This window comes from Leucoraja erinacea, chromosome 20 (genome assembly GCF_028641065.1).
Source record: "Leucoraja erinacea ecotype New England chromosome 20, Leri_hhj_1, whole genome shotgun sequence".
NCBI lineage: Eukaryota > Metazoa > Chordata > Chondrichthyes > Rajiformes > Rajidae > Leucoraja > Leucoraja erinaceus.
Genome location: NC_073396.1, coordinates 7503728 through 7524858, shown reverse-complemented (window position 1 = coordinate 7524858; position 21131 = coordinate 7503728). Strand labels below are relative to the sequence as shown.

At 47.9% G+C, this 21131-nt stretch overlaps 1 protein-coding gene across 1 annotated transcript in view; it reads right to left on the bottom strand.

Moving 5' to 3' along the window:
* The window catches only part of lfng (LFNG O-fucosylpeptide 3-beta-N-acetylglucosaminyltransferase), a 31650-nt gene extending 10884 nt beyond the window's left edge, over window positions 1-20766 (bottom strand). The window contains exons 1-2 of the mRNA XM_055651129.1: window positions 20159-20766; window positions 1631-1679 (exon numbers count right to left, since the gene is read on the bottom strand). Of these exons, the coding sequence (XP_055507104.1) occupies window positions 1631-1679; window positions 20159-20647 (538 nt within the window). The 5' untranslated portion in view covers window positions 20648-20766. The remainder of the gene's footprint in view (window positions 1-1630; window positions 1680-20158) is intronic.
* Between the last annotated feature and the right edge of the window lie 365 nt (window positions 20767-21131).

Below are 21131 nucleotides of genomic sequence, written 5' to 3'. Positions count from 1 at the left end.
AAAAAATTCAAGATCTCAGAACAGAAGAAAAATAGCAGTTTATTCCACCATTTATTTTTTTTTTGTTATTTTTTTATTTATTTTTTTTAAAGGATTTTGCCAGATCCATACAAAAATGACCGACCCTGGGGTTAACGGGCTTAAAACTATTTAAGCTGCAGCGTTTGATAAAAACACACAATTGAATTTGCAGACAGCTGCAGCCATGTAGCGAGGGGGTGGGAGGCCACAGGCGGGCACCGCCACTCAATAGCTTAGATGTTCTTCCTCAGTCTAGAGTCACTGCAGCCACAATCGCCATGGCAACGAGTCTCTTTCTTCTCTTTCTCGCTCAATCAATTTTATTCCGGGCCCACCCCATCCAACAGGTGGTAGATTGTGGGAAAGTGCTAATTGAATAGAAACCAAGCTCTTGTAGTTTCGAAACAGTGACAAACTCACACAAGACTCTAAATCACTAATCACTGACAGCGCAAGAACTGTTGGTAATCAGCTCAAAAAAATATTTCGGTGACCATCCAATCGCCCATTCCTTCTCCCCAGAGATGCTGCCCGACCCGCTGGGTTACTCCAGCTTTTTGTGTCTATCTTCAGTGTAAACCAGCATCTGCAGTTCCTCCATACACTGACTTCATACAGTCCTCACCTGAGCACTGCCTTACTCTAATATCAGCAATAACTACATTTATTACAATTCATGATCCCTCTACTCATTTCATTTGTAGAAATAACTCTGTGAGCGTACATCTAATACAATTAATGATCCATCTGCATCACACTTTAACTCCCCCTCCCATTGTCACACTGACCTTTCTGTCCTGGGCCTCCTCCACTGCCAGAGTGAGGCCCAGAGCAAATTGGAGGAACAGCACCTCATATTTGGCTTGGGCAGCTTACACCCCAGTGGTATGAACATTGACTTCTCTAACAACAATGACCTATTCTACAATTTCCTTGATCTCCATTCCCTTTGTCCCATTTTCACACCTTACACTTCCTTATCTACATATCTCCCTCCTCCCCTGACATCAGTCTGAAGAAGGGTCTCGACCCTAAACATCACCTATTCCTTTTCTCCAGAGATGCTGCCTGTCCCGCTGAATTACTCCAGCAATTTGTGTCTATCTTCAGTTTAAACCAGCATCTGCAGTCCCTTCCTAAACATTTGTATTACAACAGTGTGCAGTATGAAATGTTTCGGGCCGAAACGTTGCCCATTTCCTTCGCTCGATAGATGCTGCTGCACCCGCTGAAGTTCCTTCTTAAACAAATAACGACCCCATCTACATTAATTTGTATATTACTTGAAGAGTGGGCATTTATAAAGAAAAATCTCCTCTATTTTTTTTTGACGAGTCAATTGTGACGCATATTGCAATTTTTACAGCAATTAAATATAGCATTAAATAAAAGCCGTTAGTTGTTTTTATTAAATTTAACGTTACCCCTTTAAAAATCAAACGCCATCCCTTTCATATTTGTTAATTAATCTCAGTTGACAGATGGCACTGCACGTCCGAGGCCTTAAACATTTCTGGAAACATTCCTGATCTCAGGACCCGTTCCAGACTCAAGGCATGGGAACAGCGCAGACTTGATGCGGCCCCAATACAGTAATCCATCGGCTCACCTGACTTTGTCTTTAACTCCGCATCTTCCCCATCAGTGAAGATGTACGTCTGCAAAATTAAAAAACAAAGGATAAATTAATTTTAAAAAAGTTCAGTGTTCAAGAGTTTTGGCTGCTGTTTCTCTGTAAACATTTTATTTTTCTGGTGCAGAATCCTATTGAAAAGCATGAAGTGTATACCCGCTGCCAATTCCGTTTAGCTTGCCCGTTATATAAACAGCTTAGAACAATGAGGTTGGGAGATTTTCCTTTGGTGGGTAGAAAGCTGAGCGGTGACTTTACTGAGGTGTACAAGATCACGAGGGGCTGGGATAAAGTGAACACTCGCTATCTTTGTCCCTGGGTAGAGGATTCTAAAGGGAGACGGCATGGGCTTCAGCTGAGAGGAGAGTGTTTAAGAAGGGTGGCAAATGTTTTCCCCACTCAGAGGGCAGTCCGCATCTGCAATGACATGCCAGAGGAAATGGATACAATTTTTAAATTACATTGGGACAGGTGTCAGCAGGAAGGGTGGGTGAGGGCTATGGGTCAAATGAGACTCGCCAACTTGGCCGGCATGGACTAGTTGGGCCGAAGGGCCAGTTTCTACACACACGGCATAGATTTATTATGCTACTTTATGCCTGCGGAAATATATGCAGGGTGTTTTAGAACCAATGTCTTCTGCCCCTCTCAAGTACCATCTCACACACACACACTACTCATCAACCCTCCCTCTCTCCTTTCCATTCACATTCACAGTCTGCACCAGTTGCGGTTCCATCCACTTCAATCGAAAAACTAAATTTATTCCAAACCGCCGCTTAAACAAGTCAAACAAGCTTAAACCGTGAAGGGTGGGAGGCAGTGAAAGGAAGCCAACCTCCCCACAGAAAGACCTGTTGTCCTGCTCCCTGCACAGTGACGCTGCCTCCCCATGGCAACCGGCCGTGCTCCCCGCAGCATCCCGGCCCCGCGGTGACAGAGGCACAAAGGGGACCGGTGACCCCAGGGCTCCGGCAACATTGGGGCCATTGTGGCCTTGCCCGTCTCCACACAGTGACGCCATCACACTAATAACCCTGGAGCCCTGTTTAATAGTCCAAGCACCTTAACCACTGAGCAACAGGTTGCAGTCGGGAATGTACGTGTATGTACACATTTACATGTGTGCACACAATTACACACGCACACAAATATTTATGTGTATATGTGCATGTGTATGTATGAGTGTAGATGTTCATATGTGTATGTATGTTAAGTATGCAATATAAATGCACACACATAGGCACATACATACTTATAAATACATACATACTCACGCACACATACAGAAACAGTGCAACTGGAGCAACTGCATCTCATTCTGTTTGAGTAGACTACAATCCTATTTTAGATAACTAATTTGCAAATACCCTCTTTCCTGTGCATCACCTGGACATACACCTCCCTCCCCCTCCCCGAAACATCATATATCCATGTTCTCCAGAGATGCTGCTTGACCCGCTGAGTTACTCCAGCACTTTGTGTCTTTGTCTGCAGTGAAGACCAGCATCTGCAGTTCCTTCCTACATCGGAAGATAGCGTGAAGACTAGGGTGGGGAGAGAGACAGAGACACAGACAGAGAGAGAGACAGACAGAGAGGGACACAGACAGAGAGGGACACAGACAGAGACACACAGACAGAGAGAGACACAGACAGAGAGAGACAGACAGAGAGAGACACAGACAGAGAGAGACACACAGACAGAGAGAGACACACAGACAGAGAGAGACACACAGACAGAGAGAGACACACAGACAGAGAGAGACACACAGACAGAGAGAGACACAGACAGAGAGAGACACAGACAGAGAGAGACACAGACAGAGAGAGACACAGACAGAGAGAGACACAGACAGAGAGAGACACAGACAGAGAGAGACACAGACAGAGAGAGACACAGACAGAGAGAGACAGGGACACAGAGACAATGCAAGGGTTATTTGATGAACCAAGGTGGCCTTCAGCCCAGGTGACTATTTGCGTTCTAGCCCCTGATGCAGGTCTAGAATCACATGTAACAATTGTTCCACATTTTAATCTCTATCGCTAGACTCCGAATAGCTCGACGGTAATCATCATTGTTTTTCCACGGGCTGGTTAGCGCGCAACAAAGGCTTTTCACTGCACATCAGTACACGGGACAATAAACTAAAACGGAACTGAACTGATGTTATTTGGGCTTTTTCCAACCTCCGTAGAATACGTTCCTTTGAAACTATTGACTTGGGCTGCGGTTAGGCAGCACCTGGACTCCAAGCCCTCAGGCACAGGCACGGGCCGACATCCACTCAGCTGCCGCTGGTTGGGATGGGAGTGTTTGCACAGACAACGCCCAGGCATATTTACACAGTGACATGGCCTCTAGATGTGTCCCCGCCGGCCTGCAGGCTTACTGTGCAGCCAATGTCAAGGCTCTATGGGGGCGGACCACAGCCTGGGGTCCCTCCTCTCTCTGCTGGACATTGAGGGGCAGAGTCCCCCCATCCCCAAATACAAAGGACTTTAGACTTTTAAACGTTAAAGATACAGCGTGGAAACAGGCCCTTCGGCCCACCTTGCGTTCACCCCATACACCAACACTAGGGACAACTTACAGAAGCCAATTAACCTTCAAACCTGCACCTCTTGGGTGTGGAAGGAATCTGGTGAAAACCCATGGGGTCACAGGGAGAACGGACAAATTTGTTTTAACTTTTGGCAGAAGTTTCCTCCCACATTCCAACAAAGTGTGGGGTTGTTGGTTAATTGGGCTTCCTTCCGCAAATTGCTGTGTGTGTGTGTGTGTGTGTGTGTGTGTGTGTGTGTGTGTGTGTGTGTGTGTGTGTGTATGTGTGTGTGTGTGTGTGTGTGTGTGTGTATATGGGGGTGCGGAGAGTGGAATAACAGAACCAGCGTTCAGTGATGGATGTTCGGCGTGGACTTGCTGGGACAAAGGACCAGTTTCCACGCTGTATCTCTAAAACTAAAGAGCTAGAAGGTCAGGATGCAGCTTTTTTAGAACTTTGGTTAGGCCGCATTTACATAGAAACATAGAAAATAGGTGCAGGTGGAGGCCATTCGGCCCTTCGAGCCTGCACCGCCATTCCATATGATCATGGCTGATCATCCAACTCGGTCTCCTGTACCTAATGTTTTTCTCAAGTCGGTCCTAAAAGACTTCCCCCTTATCCTTAAACTGTGACCCCTTGTTCTGGAGATTTGGCATCTTGTGTGCAGTTCTGGTCACCCCATTACAGGAAGGGTGCAGACAGTCCCTTCCCAGCTGTTATCAGGTAACCGAGCTAGATAGGGCTCTTAAAGATAGCGGAGTCAGGGGGTACGGGGAGAAGGCAGGAACGGGGTACTGATTAGGGATGATCAGCCATGATCACATCAACTTTGTGACATTTAGACCGGGAGCGGGGCCGTACATCGTCCCGCGCGGCCTAAAATAGCCGTGGGACTTATCATCGCCCGCCTGGGGCTTGGACATCGGGAGAGAAATGGAGAACAGGGGAGAGAAAAATACTTTGCCTTCCATCACAGTGGGTTCACTGTGATGGATGTTTTTGTAAATTGAATTGTGTGTATGTCTGTAGGATATTGTCTTTGTTTGTATGGCTGTGGAAACGGAGTTTCGTTTGAGCCTCACTGAGGTTCAGATGACATGTAATCAATATTGAAATCTTGAATATTGACCCGAAATGTCACCCAGCCCCTTCTCTCCAGAGACGCTGCCCGTCCCGCCGAGATTACTCCAGCGTCTTGCGTCTATCTTCGGTTTAAAACAAGCATCTGCAGTTCCTTCCCTACACAATCGAGAGAGGCAGGAAGGAACTGCCGAGGGTTGGGAAACAAAGGTGATAATTTCAGCTGTGCTCCTGCACAAGTTGCCGTGTACACGGGGCATGCCACTACTCACCCACATAAAGCCCGCTGCACAATAGCACGGATTCCACACTCGAATTAAGTCACCCAAGCAAAAGGAAGCTAACCTATTTAGCATACAGCTGAACAATTTAAACAAAAAGAGAGGGGAGGGCAGTGGGGAGTAAACTATAGTTCTTTAGTTAAAGACACTTCTCTCTTCACCACCTGCTAGCTGAAACTTAACAGCTTCACGAGACCAGAACACGTTTTTTATTTCTGGTCAAGAATTATCATGTCACTCAACCCCCTTCTTTAAAATGTGGAGCTGATGGAATCTGAAGGTCGGCTGTTTAAAAGCCGACACACGGATTTCGCTGTTTATGGCCCATTCTCATTCCTGAAGGACACATACACACAATGGTTTGTTATGCTGGTTTTATCCCAACTACTTTAACAGCTTGCCCGCTAAGCACGTCGCATCGCACACAAAAGGCGGAAGAAAAACACACTTTTATCACCCTCTCCCCCCCCCCCCGGAACATTTAAAGAGGTTTGTTCCTCACGTACAAATACAATGAAACTGTAGGATGACAATTCTCATAATAATCCACACTGTAAATAGACCTGGGCCAAAGGTTTCCCGAGGGAAATTAAGTTGTGGGGTTAAAAGGCAAAGGGGCCTTTTAAAGGAAGAAATCAGGCTAAGCGTGTTGTAGTGAGTCAAACAGCACAGGAACAGGCCCTTCGGCCCCACTCATCCATGCCGACCGAGAGGTCCCATCTACACAAGCCCCATTTGCCCACATTTCAAGAGCCATGCGTGTTTTTTTGTATTCAAGACAGAGTTAGATTTAGCTCTTAGGGCTAACGGAATCAAGGGATACGGGGAGAAAGCAGGATCCGGGTACTCATTTTGGAGGATCAACCATGATCATATTGAATGGCGCTGCTGGCTCGGAAGGGCCGAATGGCCGACTCCTGCACCTATTTTCTATGGTCCCAAAACAGAACAATGAAAGTCTTACTTGCAACAGCACAACAGATATGTAAACGTAGTATTCTGTGAAACCTATATTACACAAAAAATGTTTGAAAATAAGCAGTTTTAAAACTTTTTGTTCAATATGGGAATATACACACACACACACACACATATACATATATTGCCTGTAATATATGCAAGTTATACTGTAAGTAGAATATGTAATACTGTAAGTTCATTTATTTTATACACTTTCATATCTACAAGTGTGTGTGTAAAATTAAAAAAAATAGTGCAAAGTCAAAAGAAATGGTCCACATGTCTATGTAGTTCATAGCTTATTTCTAGTCAAGTTTATTTGTCACATACACATACAAAATAATTTGGAGGTTGTAGTGTTTAATAACCTGATGGTTGTAGGGAAGAAGCTGCTCCTGAACCTGGATGTTACATATTTCAGGCTCCTGTACCTTCTTCCCGATGGCAGGAGTGAAATGTGTGTGTGTGTGGGGGTCTCCGATGATGCTGGCTGCCTTTTTGAGGCAGCGAGTCCGATAGATGCCATCGATGGCAAGGAGGTCAACAGCCATGATGACTGGGCAGTGTTCACCCCTTCTTGGGGTGACCCCCACACACTCACCCCCCTGCAGGAACTATACAACAGGAGGTGCAACTCCAGAGCAAATAAAATCATGGGAGACCCCTTCCACCCCTGCAACGGACTGTTCCAGCTGCTACGGTCAGGCAAACGCCTCCGTTGCCATGCGGTGAGAACGGAGAGGTTGAGAAGGAGTTTCATCCCAGAGGCAATTCGGACTGTAAACGCCTATCTCCCCAGGGACTAACTCTACTGAACATTTTTCCTTCCATTATTTATTATGTAAAATAATATGTGTGTTATGATTGTGTTTATAATTTGTTTGGTTGTTTTGTTGTTTGTCTTTTGCACAAAAGTCCGCGAGCATTGCCACTTTCATTTCACTGCACATCTCGTATGTGTATGTGACAAATAAACTTGACGACTTCTTGCAATTTGGCCCATATCTCTCAGACCGTTGCTCTCCACACACCTGGTGTCCAAGCGTCTGCTAAATTCTGTTACTGTAACAGCCTCAACTACCTCCTCCGACAGCTCGTTCCGTGCACCCACCACCCTCTGAGAGAAGAAAGCAGCTCGCAGTCAGAGGATGAACGGAATTTGGGTTCAATTGAGAATTAAGCTGGAGATGACTGCCATAAACTCAGTTATTCCCTCATCATGTTCCTTCATGACATTATTCCCTTATCCTGTACCTGCACACTGCAAGTGGCTCGATTGCAATCATGTATTGTCTTTCTGCAGACGGGTTGGCACGCAACAAAAGCTTTTCACTGTACCTCGGTACACGTGACAATAAACTAAACTGAACAGGCACACAAAAACCCTGGAGAAACTCAGGGGGTGCAGCAGCATCTATGGAGCAAAGGAGATAGGCAACGTTTTGGGCCAAAACCCTTCTTCAGACTCAACTGAACTGAGCAGGCAGCAATGCTCCTGATTCTAGGGTGCGGGTAGGTTTAATGCTCCACTCCACTGCCCACTTAGCCTTTCTGAATCTCTCTGCGGAAACCGGTCTGCCCGCCTGTCTCCGCCTCGAATAGACACTGCTCAGGAAAGGCAAAGCCAGTCCACATGGAGCCTGCATCAGAGCTCGCTAGTTATCACTCTGCACACTCCCACCCTTCTTCCTGCTTCAACTTCACAGAGACTCCTCTGGCAACAAGCCACAAATCTCACAACACAATAAAAATAACAGCTCGTTTGGTTTTTCCACTGATACTTTCTCTCTCTCCCCCCACCTCCCCCTTTTCTTGCCTTTACAATGTTAGCTCACCTCAACGCCATCCCAATAGACATGTTAACACTCCTCTTCATCACTTGTAATCAGTTCAACTTTAGATTAGCGGTAGAGTCGCTGCCTCACAGCGCCAGAGACCTGGGATCGATCCCGACAACAGGTGCTGTCTGTACGGAGTTTGCACGTTCTCCCCGTGACCTGCGTGGCTTTTCTCCGAGATCTTTGGTTATCACCCACACTCCAAAGACGTCCAGGGTTGTAGGTTAATTGGTATAAATGTAAATTGTCGTGTGTGTGTGTGTGTGTGTCTGTGTGTGTGTCTGTCTGTGTGTCTGTCTGTGTGTCTGTCTGTGTGTCTGTCTGTGTGTCTGTGTAGGATAGCATTAGTGTGCAGGCATCATAAGGAATAGGTGGAACAGAATTAGGCCATTCGGCCCATCAAGTCTACTCCGCCATTCAATCATGGCTGATATTTCTCTCCCTCTTAAGCCCATTCTCCTGCCTTCTCCCCATAACCACTGACACCAATACTAATCAAGAATCTATCTGTCGCTGCCTTAAAAATATCTATCAACTTGGCCTCCAGGAGCAGTCACACACACACACACTATCTTAGGCAGTGGTGTAACAATGGCCTTGACGTTAACATTTGTGGCTAATATTGCTTCTTGGACTGACATACAGTATCTCCACCAATCCAGCCACTTCAGAAGAATGCCAACGCTATCTGACACAAATCCGTCCGCAAGGTACCAGCGTTTTGAACTAAACAGCTCATTGTTTTCCCGGCTCCATTGTTGCCCCAAACTCTATTCTTTTCTTTCAGCCAGGAATTGCTTTTGTTTTCTCTCAGCATTCATTGCGGCCAACACAGGAAGGCTGGCGAGAGGAACTTGGGACAAAGAGGTCAGCTGACCCAGAGGGGAAAAAAAGCAGGAAGCCATTTTCTGTGGCTAAGCGCAGAAACACAAGTCCGGGAAAGGAATATAGGAAGCGCGGTAATGTTATAATAATAATAATCATTCAAACAGAGCCCTGAAATACTGAAATATTATTTTAAATTGCTACTGCAGCACAGGTCGGGGTGGCACGGTGGCGCAGTGGTAGAGTTGCTGCCCTACAGCGCTGGAGACCCGGGTTCGATCCTGACCACGGGTACTCTCTGTATATAAAGTTTATACATTCTCATTGTGACCTGCGTGGGTTTTCCCCAGGTTCTCCAGTTTCCTCCCACACTACAAAGACGGGCAGGTTTGTAGGCTAATTGGCTTGGTATCATTGTAAATAGTCCCGTGTGTGTGTGTGTGTGTGTGTGTGTGTGTGTGTGTGTGTGTGTGTGTGTGTGTGTGTGTGTGTGTGTGTGTGTGTGTGTGTGTGTGTGTGTGTGTGTGTGTGTGTGTGTGTGTGTGTGTGTGTGTGTGTGTGTGTGTATAGAGTGTGTGTGTGTGTGTGTGTGTGCGCAGAGTGTGTGTGGGGGATCGCTGGTCAGCATGGACTAGGTGGGCCGAAGGGCCTGTTTCCTTGTTGTATTTCTAAACTAAAGGTCAGAGAGAATGCATCAACATCTGAAAAAGATTCAACGCCATAGTTTCCACTCCCGGCCTTCGGTCCATCACTAATTTGTAACTCTGACCAGTTGTTATTGTTCCCTCAAATACATGAAGCACCGATAGATGTTTGGTGGGCCAGCGCAGATTGGTGGTCTCAGCGCACAAAATTCCAATGGGGAGGGGGGGTAAGATTTAGCCCGTCAATCTTATACAATTAACCTCCAAGCACGCACGTCCTTGGAGCGTGGGAGGAAGCCGGCGCACCCAGAGAAAACCCCAAGCGGGTCACGGGGGGAAAACATGCAAACTCCGGGCAAACAGTGCCCGCAGTTGGGATCGAACCAGAGCCTTACCCTGCAGCTGTGAGGCCCCTGCGCCACCGTGCCAGCTGAACTGCTGGGTTGTAAGGCGACTCCGGGTTGTCAAAGCTGCCACAGCCCAGACATAAAAACAGTTTCTATCCACGAGTAGTTGCTCTACTCAACAGCCAAAAATCTGTAGCCTCCTTTTGATCTGGTATTTTGTCGGTTCACATGCTTGATCAATGGTGTTTTATCATTAATGTTTTATTATTATTAATGTTTAGTGTTTTCTGAGTTTATTTGTAACTGTCACTGTATGTCATGTTGTTACTTGTGGGTGGAGCACCAAGGCAAATTCCTTGTATGTGAATACTTGGCCAATAAACCTACTTACTTAATATGAATGTTTAAGAAGGAACTGCAGATGCTATAGAATGTTTGACTAGTGCGTGATTGGAGGCTGCTTCTGCCTTCGGTGTGACCTTTTGTGAGCGGGATTATTTTATGTTAAACAAGTTTCCAACTCCGGAAAGAGTTTGAAGTGTGTTAAGAGAGAGAGAGGGGAAAAAAAAAGACAAAGCGATGCATTCGCACGAGTGGCTGCTTCTAAATACTTGCCGTTCCCAACTTGCTAACACTTCAACGTTGCCCCAGGGCTGCATGCAGAGTGTGCCTGATGAAAGCCGAGATGATTGCAGCCCAGTTCAGCACACGCCAGGCATGGAGTAACATGCCCGACCTCTCCACCCCCCCCCCCCCCCCACCCATCTCAGACAGGTGAATTGACAGTCTCGACGATGCCACTCTCAACAGCAACAGTTAATATTCCCACACGCTCCGCACATTCCAGAGGCCACAGAGTAAATAGAGGCAAGACGTCGCCTTTCTTGTGCCGTGCTTGCTCAAGCTAAAGAACCGGCTGTGATTAACCAGTTGGAGCAGACGATCTGGCTCTTTGGGCTCCCGAGACTGCAGATCGGTGTTTATACTGTAAACTGTACAGAATAGACCCAGTACACGGGCAGCCACACACACACACAAACAAGACAAGAATGCAACCATCAACACACCGGCAGTTTGGCTACAGATGCAAATCTTGAAAAATATAGCTGATGATGCAAAACACTCTGAAGCCCCCACCCCCCCTGCATTTTGTGTCTATCATCGGTGTAAACCAGCATCTGCAGTTCCTTCCTGCACACTTGCATAACGGGTTTAACTCAGAGATACAGCGTGGAAACAGGCCCTTCGGCCCATCGCCCAGCGATCACTACACATTTACTACAGACAATTTACAGAAGCTAATTAACCTGCAAGTCTTTGGAGTGTGGGAGGAAACCAGAGCACCTGGAGGCCCCCCCCCCCCCCCCTTTCTTCACTCCAGGTATAAACAATGAAGAAGAACAATTCCCTCTACAATTTGCAAGCACTCCATTTACCACTGGTCTGTTTGTGCATCCTGGCCGATATACTATTGAGGCTTGAAGCTCCAGTATTCCCTTGCAGATACCTCACCTCAGACTCTCTCCCCTCCTTAAACCATACCTCCTCTGCCACACATCCCACTCTCACTTTCTTATTATCAGGCTATCACCCTGAAGAAGGGTCTTGGCCCATTCCTTCTCTCCAGAGATGCTGCTGTCCCGCTGAGTGAGTTACTCCAGCATTTTGTGTCGGTTACATCTTCGGTGTAAACCAGCATCTGCAGTTCCTTCCCACACACCACTTTCTTTAGCCCAATGTCAGTTTGTTTAGCTACTTATGACCTCATGAAAACTTTGGGATATTTCCTGCAAGAATTGTGCCATAAGAATATTATTCACGCTTTGCACTGCAAGGATATTTGAAGTAATGAAATGGGGTGGAAGATTGCAACCTTCACATGGTCCGCTCCGCCCTGTTATGACTAGTGCAATCAACCTGGCATGCACAATCAAATAGAACTTTAGACTGTGCACGCCATACGCAAGAAGAAGAAGTAATGAAACCAGTAATGAAACCAGTAATGACCCTTCCTGGCTTAAGCCCTCCCTTCACCACCTCCAGTTTCAATTCCATTTGGAATATTTTGGATGAACAAGAAACCAAAGAAACAAAAAAACACTGAAAATTGTGGAAACCTCACTGTTGTTTAATGCATTTAATGCATTTCGTTGTCTCTGTACCGTACAACCTGAATCTTGTTTGTCGTCCAGTCCACCCCGATAGGAAGTTCTCGTGCCACCCCCAACATCCTGCCACAGTGATATAGCTTTGCCCAGGGTCACACTTAATGACCACCTAGTGAGTTGCTGCAGAATTCCTGGATCTGCCAGCATTGTTGGTACACAGATCAAACCCTGCAGAATTTCAGGAGAGAGGAGGACAATGTACATGTACATCACATCACACATTCCTGAAGAAGGGTCCCAGCACGAAACATCACCTATCCATGCTCCCCAGAGATGCTGCCTGACCCACTGAGTTACTCCAGCACTGTGTCTTTGGGTCTCTGCTGATCTGAGGACACAACTCTACCGCCACTGTGCCAAGCAGTGGCCCCATTCCCATAGAGAGATGCAGAATGCCCGAGTAACTCAACAGGTCAGGCAGCATCACCAGAGGAAAAAAAAAAGATGGATGACATTTCAGGTCGGGACTCGTTCTATTTCCACGTCGTATATCTAAACAACTAACCCAGCAGGTCAGGCGGCATCTGTGGAGGGAATGGATGGGTGACATTTTAGGTCAGGACTCTTCTTCTCAGGATCGTGGTTTTCATCCAAGGGTTTGTAGGGTAATGGCTGCTGCACAGAGAGTGGTGAATCTCTGGAATTCTCTGCCACAGAAGGTAGTTGAGGCCACAGTTCATTGGCTATATTTAAGAGGGAGTTAGATGTGGCTCTTGTGGCTAAAGGGATCAGGGGGTATGGAGAGAAGGCAGGTACAGGATACTGAGTTGGATGATCAGCCATGATCATATTGAATGGCTGTGCAGGCTCGAAGGGCCGAATGGCCTACTCCTGCACTAATTTTCTATGTAAAGCTGTCCCTAGTGTGTGGTGAATAGATGCAATACTGGTGCCAACACACAACCAGCATCCCCTCTCATTTCTGCACTGGACCACAGCATCAGACTGGGATTTTGAGACTCGTGCCGATGAAGTTAGTCTTGCACCCCCCCAACTTTCCGATTCAAGATGCGGGCGGAAGACCAAACGCTAATAGAGAGACAGGCGGAGGAAGTGAAAGGCAAAGCTACAGACCAGTGTGACAGGGGAGAGGAGGGCCAGCCATACACCTGGGCATTCAGCACTCACTTTCAATAGCCACTCCCCTTCCCCCTCCCAATTATTTGTCCTGTGCCATTTCCACCAGCTGTTTCAGCCCAGCAATTTAAGCCTTTGTGTGTGTCGCTCCAGCCAAGATTATCCAGTGTGGTTTATAGTGAGCTCAATGCAGCCCCATCCTGATGTTAAAACTGATCATTGAGTTTGCTTGTTGGAGGGGAAGGGGAGGACAGAGCAGAGAGGCATGGATTCTCTAAAGGACCATCCAAGCACTGATTTGGTCTCTCCACCCACTCAGTAGGCAGCGAGCACTCCATCACTTGGAGAGTGGAGGGAGGGCAGGGGAATGGAGAGAGGGAGGCAGGAAGCAAAGTGGGAGGAATACATTGTCGATGATGAATAGAGTGCAGGAACACTTGACAGATGCTTTCTAGTGGGGACAGTAGAGAGGGCGTTCCTTCAAATGCTAAGCCCCGTCCCAGCACCTGCTTGCTATACTCCGAGTAAAACAAACTCAAGTTAGTGCGCAAGTTGCTGCTGTGTTTTGTTAAACGCCGGGTCACAGGAGATCAAAATCACAGGGGCGGCACTGGGGAGTTACTGCCTCACAGCGCCAGAGACCTGGGTCCTGTCCGCGTGGAGTTTGCACGTTCTCACTGTGACCACGTGCAATTTCTCCGGCTGCTCCGGTTTCCTCCCACCCTCCAAAAAAGACGTACAGGTTTGTTAGTTAAAGTCGGAAGATAAAAGTAGGTTAAAGTTCGCCAGTCTCGGCCCGAAACATCACCCTTTCCTTCACTCCAGAGATGCTGCCTGTCCTGCTGGGTTACTCCAGCATTTTGTGCCTCTCTCCAATTGAAACCAGCATCTGCAGTTCTTGCCTGACAAACAAGGTTTGTAGGTTAATTGGCTTCGGTAAAATTGTAAATTGTCCCCAATGTGTGTGTGTGTGTGGGACAGTGTTAGTGTACGGGGTGATCATTGGTCAGTGGGGGGGAAGGGTCTATTTCTGCGCTGTCTCTCTAAAGTCCAAATCAAAATCAAACACGCTCTACGGCGACATCTTCGTTAATAAGGAGAAAATGTTATTTCTGTTTAATTTTACTCAACGGCTAAAAATACCCTGGCCCGCTGCCTGTCAGCTTCCCGTCTGAACCCAATACCCCTTTACGCAAAGCAAAAAAAGAAAGGGAAGCTAACATTTTTGAACAGAAGTCAGAAGGAACAATAATATAATACTGAAACAGCTGCTGCAGGCAGTGTACAGATGATGCACAAGGGACCACAGGTGGCAGCTGCATCAACGCTCAGAGTTCCCCTACAGGCTAATTGTGTGGTGTGGGGGGGGGGGGGGGTGGGGGGGGGGGGGGGGGGGGGGGGGGGGGGACACAGTGGCACAGCGATAGTTGCTGACTTACAGCGCTGGAGACCCTGGGTTCGATCCCGACCTCGGGTGCTATCTGCGCGGAGTTTGCAGGTTCTCCGCGTGGATACTCACAGAGAAATTCTGTTTCCTCCCACACTGTAGGAGAGTGTTAGTGCAAAAGTGGGATAACAGATCTAGTATGAATGGGCAACTGATGGTCAGTGGGCCGAAGGGCCTGTTTCCATGCGGTTTCTCCAAACTAAACTAATCCGAGCCATGGTGTCACTCCATACCCCTCAATATTAATATTTATTTATAAACATTTTTATTCAATTAGGCCCTGCAGTTTCGATTGAATATAAGATTCAGAAGTGAAACAGACCCTTTAGCCAGCGAATCCACACTGCCCATCAATCACCCCGTGTACACTAGTTTTGTGTTATCCCACTTTTAGTTGGTAGTTGAGGCCAGTTCATTAACAGGTAGTTGAGGCCACAGTTCATTGGCCATATTTAAGAGGAAGTTAGACGTGGCCCTTGTGGCTAAAGGGATCAGGGGGGTATGGAGAGAAGGCAGGTACAGGACACCGAGTTGGATGATCAGCCATGAACATATTGAATGGCGGTGCAGGCTCGAAGGGCCGAATGGCCTACACCCGCACCTATTGTCTATGTTTCTATGTTTCTCGTCCACTCCCTGCACACTTGGGGACAATTTTCGGAAGCCAATTAACCCACAAACCTGCACGCCTTTGAAGTGTGGGAGGAAACCGGAGCACCCGGAGTAAACCCACACGGTCACAGGGAGATCGTGCAAACTCCAGTCAGACAGCACCCATGGTCAGGATCGAACCCGGGTCTCCACTGCGCCACCGTGCTGCCCTTATGTACAATTCATTTACAAGGACCTGAACATGTTATTGCAATCAATAATCATTCCCTGGAGAACACTACTTGTAAGATCAATGCAAGAAAATAGGTGCGTCTGACAACCACTGAGTGTATTTATATCTCAATACACCACAAAATGCAAATGTAAAAATGAGAGATCAGTTCAGTTTTGTTTACTGTCATGTGTGCCGAGGTACATTGTTGTGTGCTATCCAGTCAGCAGAAAGACAATACACAATTGTCATTCACAGAGTCATTCAAGTGTGTCCATACACAAGGGAATAACGTTTAGTGCAAGGTAAAGCCAGCAAAGACAGGATACCCTTGGGTTTCTCTTAAGGGCTGTAACACCGCAGCCTGTATCGTTTATAACTGGAGATATTACACCCGGGGGCAACAGGCTGTGAAGGGACGAAGAAAAACTGTTTACTGTCACTGCGAGCATCGTGATCTGGGAACCTCGTCCCATCACCAGGCAACCTGACCCCCACTTCTCTCCTTTCCAAATCCATGGCTTCATCTCCCACGTTCCCATGGAAAGGCCGGCACCAGAGGCCAGGACTCCATTCTCTCCTCGCAGAAAAGGGGCTTTGTTAGCTTTCAAGGAGACAGCGTGAGAGCTCGACTACGATCACTCAGGCTTGGGATACGGAGCTGAAACTGCCCACAATGCTAGCGGCATCACACGCAACTTACACCGAGAGGAAGGGAGGGGGGGGGAGAGAGGGGGGGAGGAGGGAGAGAGGAGGGAGGGAGAGAGAGAGAGAGTGGGGGGGGGATGGAGGGGGGGAGGGGGGGGGGGAGAGAGAGGGGGGGGGGGGAGAGAGAGGGGGGGGGAGAGAGGTGAGGGGGGGAGAGGGGGTGGGGGGGGAGAGAGAGAGAGGGAGAAAAGTGGTTGGGGGGAGAGAGGTGGGGGGGGGGAGAGAGAGAGAGTGGTAGAGAGAGAGAGAGAGAGAGTGGTAGGGGAGAGGAGAGAGAGAGAAGAGAGGTAGGGAGAGAGGGGGAGAGAGGTGGGGGGAGAGAGGGGGGAAGTGGGGGGGAGAGAGGGGTGGGGGGGAGGAGAGAGAGAGGAGAGTGGGAGAGAGAGAGCGAGAGGGGGGGGGAGAGAGAGGGGAGAGGAGCGGGAAAAAAAATCTTTCACAGGATTTAATAAAAACTTTTCAATGGTGGAGTCACATCAAGCCAATGAACATTTTGAGTGATTTTTGGGTTAATTTAGCACTCTTAGATAGTTTAGATGTCGTACACAAATATTAAAACGGGGCAACTTCTAAGACCAGTTTAGTTTATTGTCAAGGTGCTTTTCGATGAGTTATAAAGAAATAGTCCATTTAATGGTTCCAACTTTTACTGCTAGGGAACCAAGCATACAATGCTATTGTCAAACTTGTATCTAGCCTTGGTTTAGTTCTTTCTATTGACTACACAATTCAAGGCATTTCCTTTCAAGAGCTGCATTTTAAAGCTCCCCGGTCGGTCTGCGTGCTTTCTGAATGTACCTGGACTTCAAGGAAACAATTGTCCCACAGAATCTTCCCACGGCAGGGAATGGGTTCAAAATCTGCCGCCTTTTTTTATCCACCAGCGCTATCGGGCTCAATGGAAAAAGCTACAGATTCCAGAGTTGGGTTTACAACTGATAAAGTGCGGCCAAGTCAAAGAGTGAATGCCGTCACTAATCACATTACACGGGCCAATTGTCCAAATTCCCAGGAGGCTGGGAGAAGGAGAGAGTGAGAGAGAACGGCAGAGAGAGGTAGAGGAGGGGGTAGAGAGAGGTAGAAGCAGGAAAATACAAAATGTAGCAGCAAGGAACTGCAGATGCAGATAAGTTTATTTGGCCTTCCATCACAGCAATGTGATGGATGTTTATGTAAATTATGTTGTGTCTTGGGTCTATGTGTTTGTAATGTATGGCTGCAGAAACGGCATTTCGTTTGGACCTCAAGGGGTCCAAACGACAATTAAATGCATCTTGTATGCTAGTTTAGATTTTTTTTTTTTTTTTTTAATCACAAGGTGGTCGAGTGAATCCGCAGCTTGTAATAAAAAGCAACTGCAGATGCTGGTTTATACCAAAGAGACACAAAGTGCTGGAGTAACTCAGCGGGTCAGGCAGCATCCCTGGAGAACATGGATAGGTGACATTTCCAAAATGTCACCTATCCGTGTTCTCCTGGATTGCTGCCCAACCTGCCGAGTTACTCCACCACTGTGTGTGTGTGTGTGTGTGTGTGTGTGTGTGTGTGTGTGTGTGTGTGTGTGTGTGTGTGTGTGTGTGTGTGTGTGTGTGTGTGTGTGTGTGTGTGTGTGTGTGTGTGTGTGTGAGGAAAACACAAAATTGGGGTCAAATCCCCATTAATCTTTATTCTTGAAGATAGACACAAAATGCAGGAGTAACTCAGCAGGACAGGCAGCATCACTGGAGAAAAGGAATGGGTGACATTTCGAGACACATTTCATAATGGATATTGATTTCATTTTTAGTGTGGAAGGGGGGTGGTGGAAAAAGAAATCAAACCCGGATTAAAGCCATTTTACAGAAAGCTCGGTTAGAAATATTAATGGGATACCAAATATTCATTTCTGTGAACTGTTTCATTCAAGTAATCTTCAATCCTGGGAAGCTGAAGGTCCCTGCCCATTTTGCTTTGAAATGCACACATTCTACTACTCTCCCCTCTATTGTTGTCCATAAGAGCGTTTCTGGGAACACATGGCCATGCCCGACACTCAGCCTAATTCTGCATTCCACTCAAGCAAGCTGGTTAAAGCCTCTGGCTTCTGTTAACCTCTCTATTTAATCAGGTTAGGGCTGACAAAGCGTGCATGTCCTTGCTTCAAGGCTCCAGTGGGGGGGGGGGGGACATTATGGAATAAAAAAAATATTAGATGGTCTATTTCACCCACGAGACAACATAATCACCAATATAATAACCGGGGTCACAATACAGCAAAGCAATGCGGACAAAGACACAAAGTGCTGAAGTAACTCAGTGGGTTGGAGAACATGGGACAGAGAAGTGGAGGAAGGAACTGCAGACGTTGGGTTTTCACTGCAGATGGTCACAAAATGCTGGGGTAACTCAGCAGAACAGGCAGCATCTCCGGAGAGAGGGAATGGGTAACGTTTCAGTCCGAGTCTGAAGGTCTCGACGCAATATGTCACCCATTCCTTCTATCCAGAGATGGGATAGGTGTGGCCAATACATCTACGCTTTGGCTATTTGGACACAAAGTGCTGGATAAAGTCATCCAAAAAATGCCACCTGAGTTCCTCCAGCACTTTGTGTCTTTTTTTTTGTAAAACAGCATCTGCAGTTCATTGTGTCTCCATTTGGCTATTTTGAGACCGAACTTGAAAGCCCTTCAAAGGTAACATAATTCATCTTTAAAGATGGTTACTGTTAAATACAACCCCCTCCCCCTCCCCCATGAAGATAGAACGAGAAGATAATACTATTTCCACAGATGTCATTTAAGGAGGGTTTTAAAACGTGGCCAACTCCGCTTAATACAAGTATGAATGCACCCAGTTCACAACATCTCAGTCTTGGGACTACAATCAGTGAAGCTCCATGATCAGGGTAAACAGTTCAATGGCCCTAGGGCGACAAGCCTGGACTACAGAGTGTGGTCGACATAAGATGCTGGAGTAACTCAGCGGGACAGGCAGCACCTCTGGAGAGAAGGAATTCCAAAGGGAATGACGTTCATCGGGTCGAGACCCTCCTTCAGAGGGAACTGAGAGTCAGAGGAGAGGGAGAAACGAGAGGCACTAGGCGGTGATGTGGAGAGATACGGAACAAATGAATGAAAGATATGCAAAAAAAAGTAACAATGATGAAGGAAACAGGCCATTGTTCGCTGTGTGAGGTGAGAACGAGTTGCAGACAATGAGTAGGAAGGAACTGCAGATGCTGGTTTAGATAAGATAAGACACAACATGCTGGAGTAACTCGTGTTTAAGAGGGAACTGCAGATGCTGGAGAATCGAAGGTTACACAAAAAAGCTGGAGAAACTCAGCGGGTTTCTCCAGCTTTTTTGTGTAACCATGCTGGAGTAACTCAGCGGGTTCAGGCAGCATCTGTGGAGAGGAGGAATGGCCGGTGGCGTTTCGGGTCGAGACCCTTCACAATGATACGGAACAAGTCAAATTTGAAGTTGGTGCGTGTTGGATGGGGGATGGATGGAGAGAGGGAGAGAGGAGGGAGGGGTGCAGGGGCTACTTGAAGTTGGAGAAATCGATATTCATACCGATTCATACACACTTGCAGGCAATGAGACTATTAGTCCAGCGGCGCCCCGACCTGTCCCACCTCTCGCCCCCGACCTGTCCCACCTCTCGCCCCCGACCTGTCCCACCTCTCGCCCCCGACCTGTCCCACCTCTCGCCCCCGACCTGTCCCCCCTCTCTCGCCCCCCGACCTGTCCCACCCTCTCGCCCCCGCTTACCTGCTCTCTGTTGCGGGATATCCAGGTGTCCAGGAGCAGCTCCAGCCGGGAGCGGTGGAATTTCTTGGTGGTCTTCACCGCGATGAAGAGGTCTCCGCTGGTGATATCGTCCCGGAACGGCAGTGGGGTGGCAGCCGCCCCAATGGGCTGTAACAGCGGCTTGAGTTCGGCCGCGGCGCCCTGTTGCCTGTCCCTGTCCCGGCTCAGCTCAGTGAAGTAATCTCTCAAGCTTCTGGGCTGCGGACCGGAGGCGCTCTGTGGCCGGGGCTGCTCGGTAGCTGTAGCTGCCTCTCCCACCCCCACCACCACCAACTCCCCCTCCCCATCCTCCTCCCCCGGGCTCTGCCAGCTGTGCAGCGAGCGGCTCCGGAGCTGCAGCCCGCTCTGTAGAGGCGTCGGTTGCCGCTGATCCACCACCAGAACCAACAAGCAAGTGAAGGAGGCTCCCAGCACAGAGACGAGCAGTTTGCTAGCGCAGCCCCGAGCCATCGCCGACACCTTCCTTCACACCTGCGAGAGCAAAAAAAAAGAGAGCGAGAGACAGATAGACGAGAGGGGATAAACGCAATCCCGACCCGCTGTTACTCTGCAGGCTCAACGCTCACTCACTCACTGCGCGTCCACGCCTCTCCTCCCCTTTATATAACATGCGGCTTGCTGCCTGTCTCCGCCTCCCCGTCGCTAAAGACGCTGTGTCCCCGGCGCCCAGTAACAGGCAGGGTGGGAAAGCAAACGAAATGTGTAGGAAACATAGTCACATAGAAAATAGGTGCAGGAGTAGGCCATTCGGCCCTTCGAGCCTTGAAACATATAAGTTTATTAAGGTGCCTATTTCCTTCCCTCCATAGATGCTGCTGCACCCGCTGAGTTTCTCCAGCTTTTCTGTGTAACCTTCGATTCTCCAGCATCTGCAGTTCCCTCTTAAACACTAAGTTTATTAAGGGTTTGGACACGCTAGAGGCAGGAAACATGT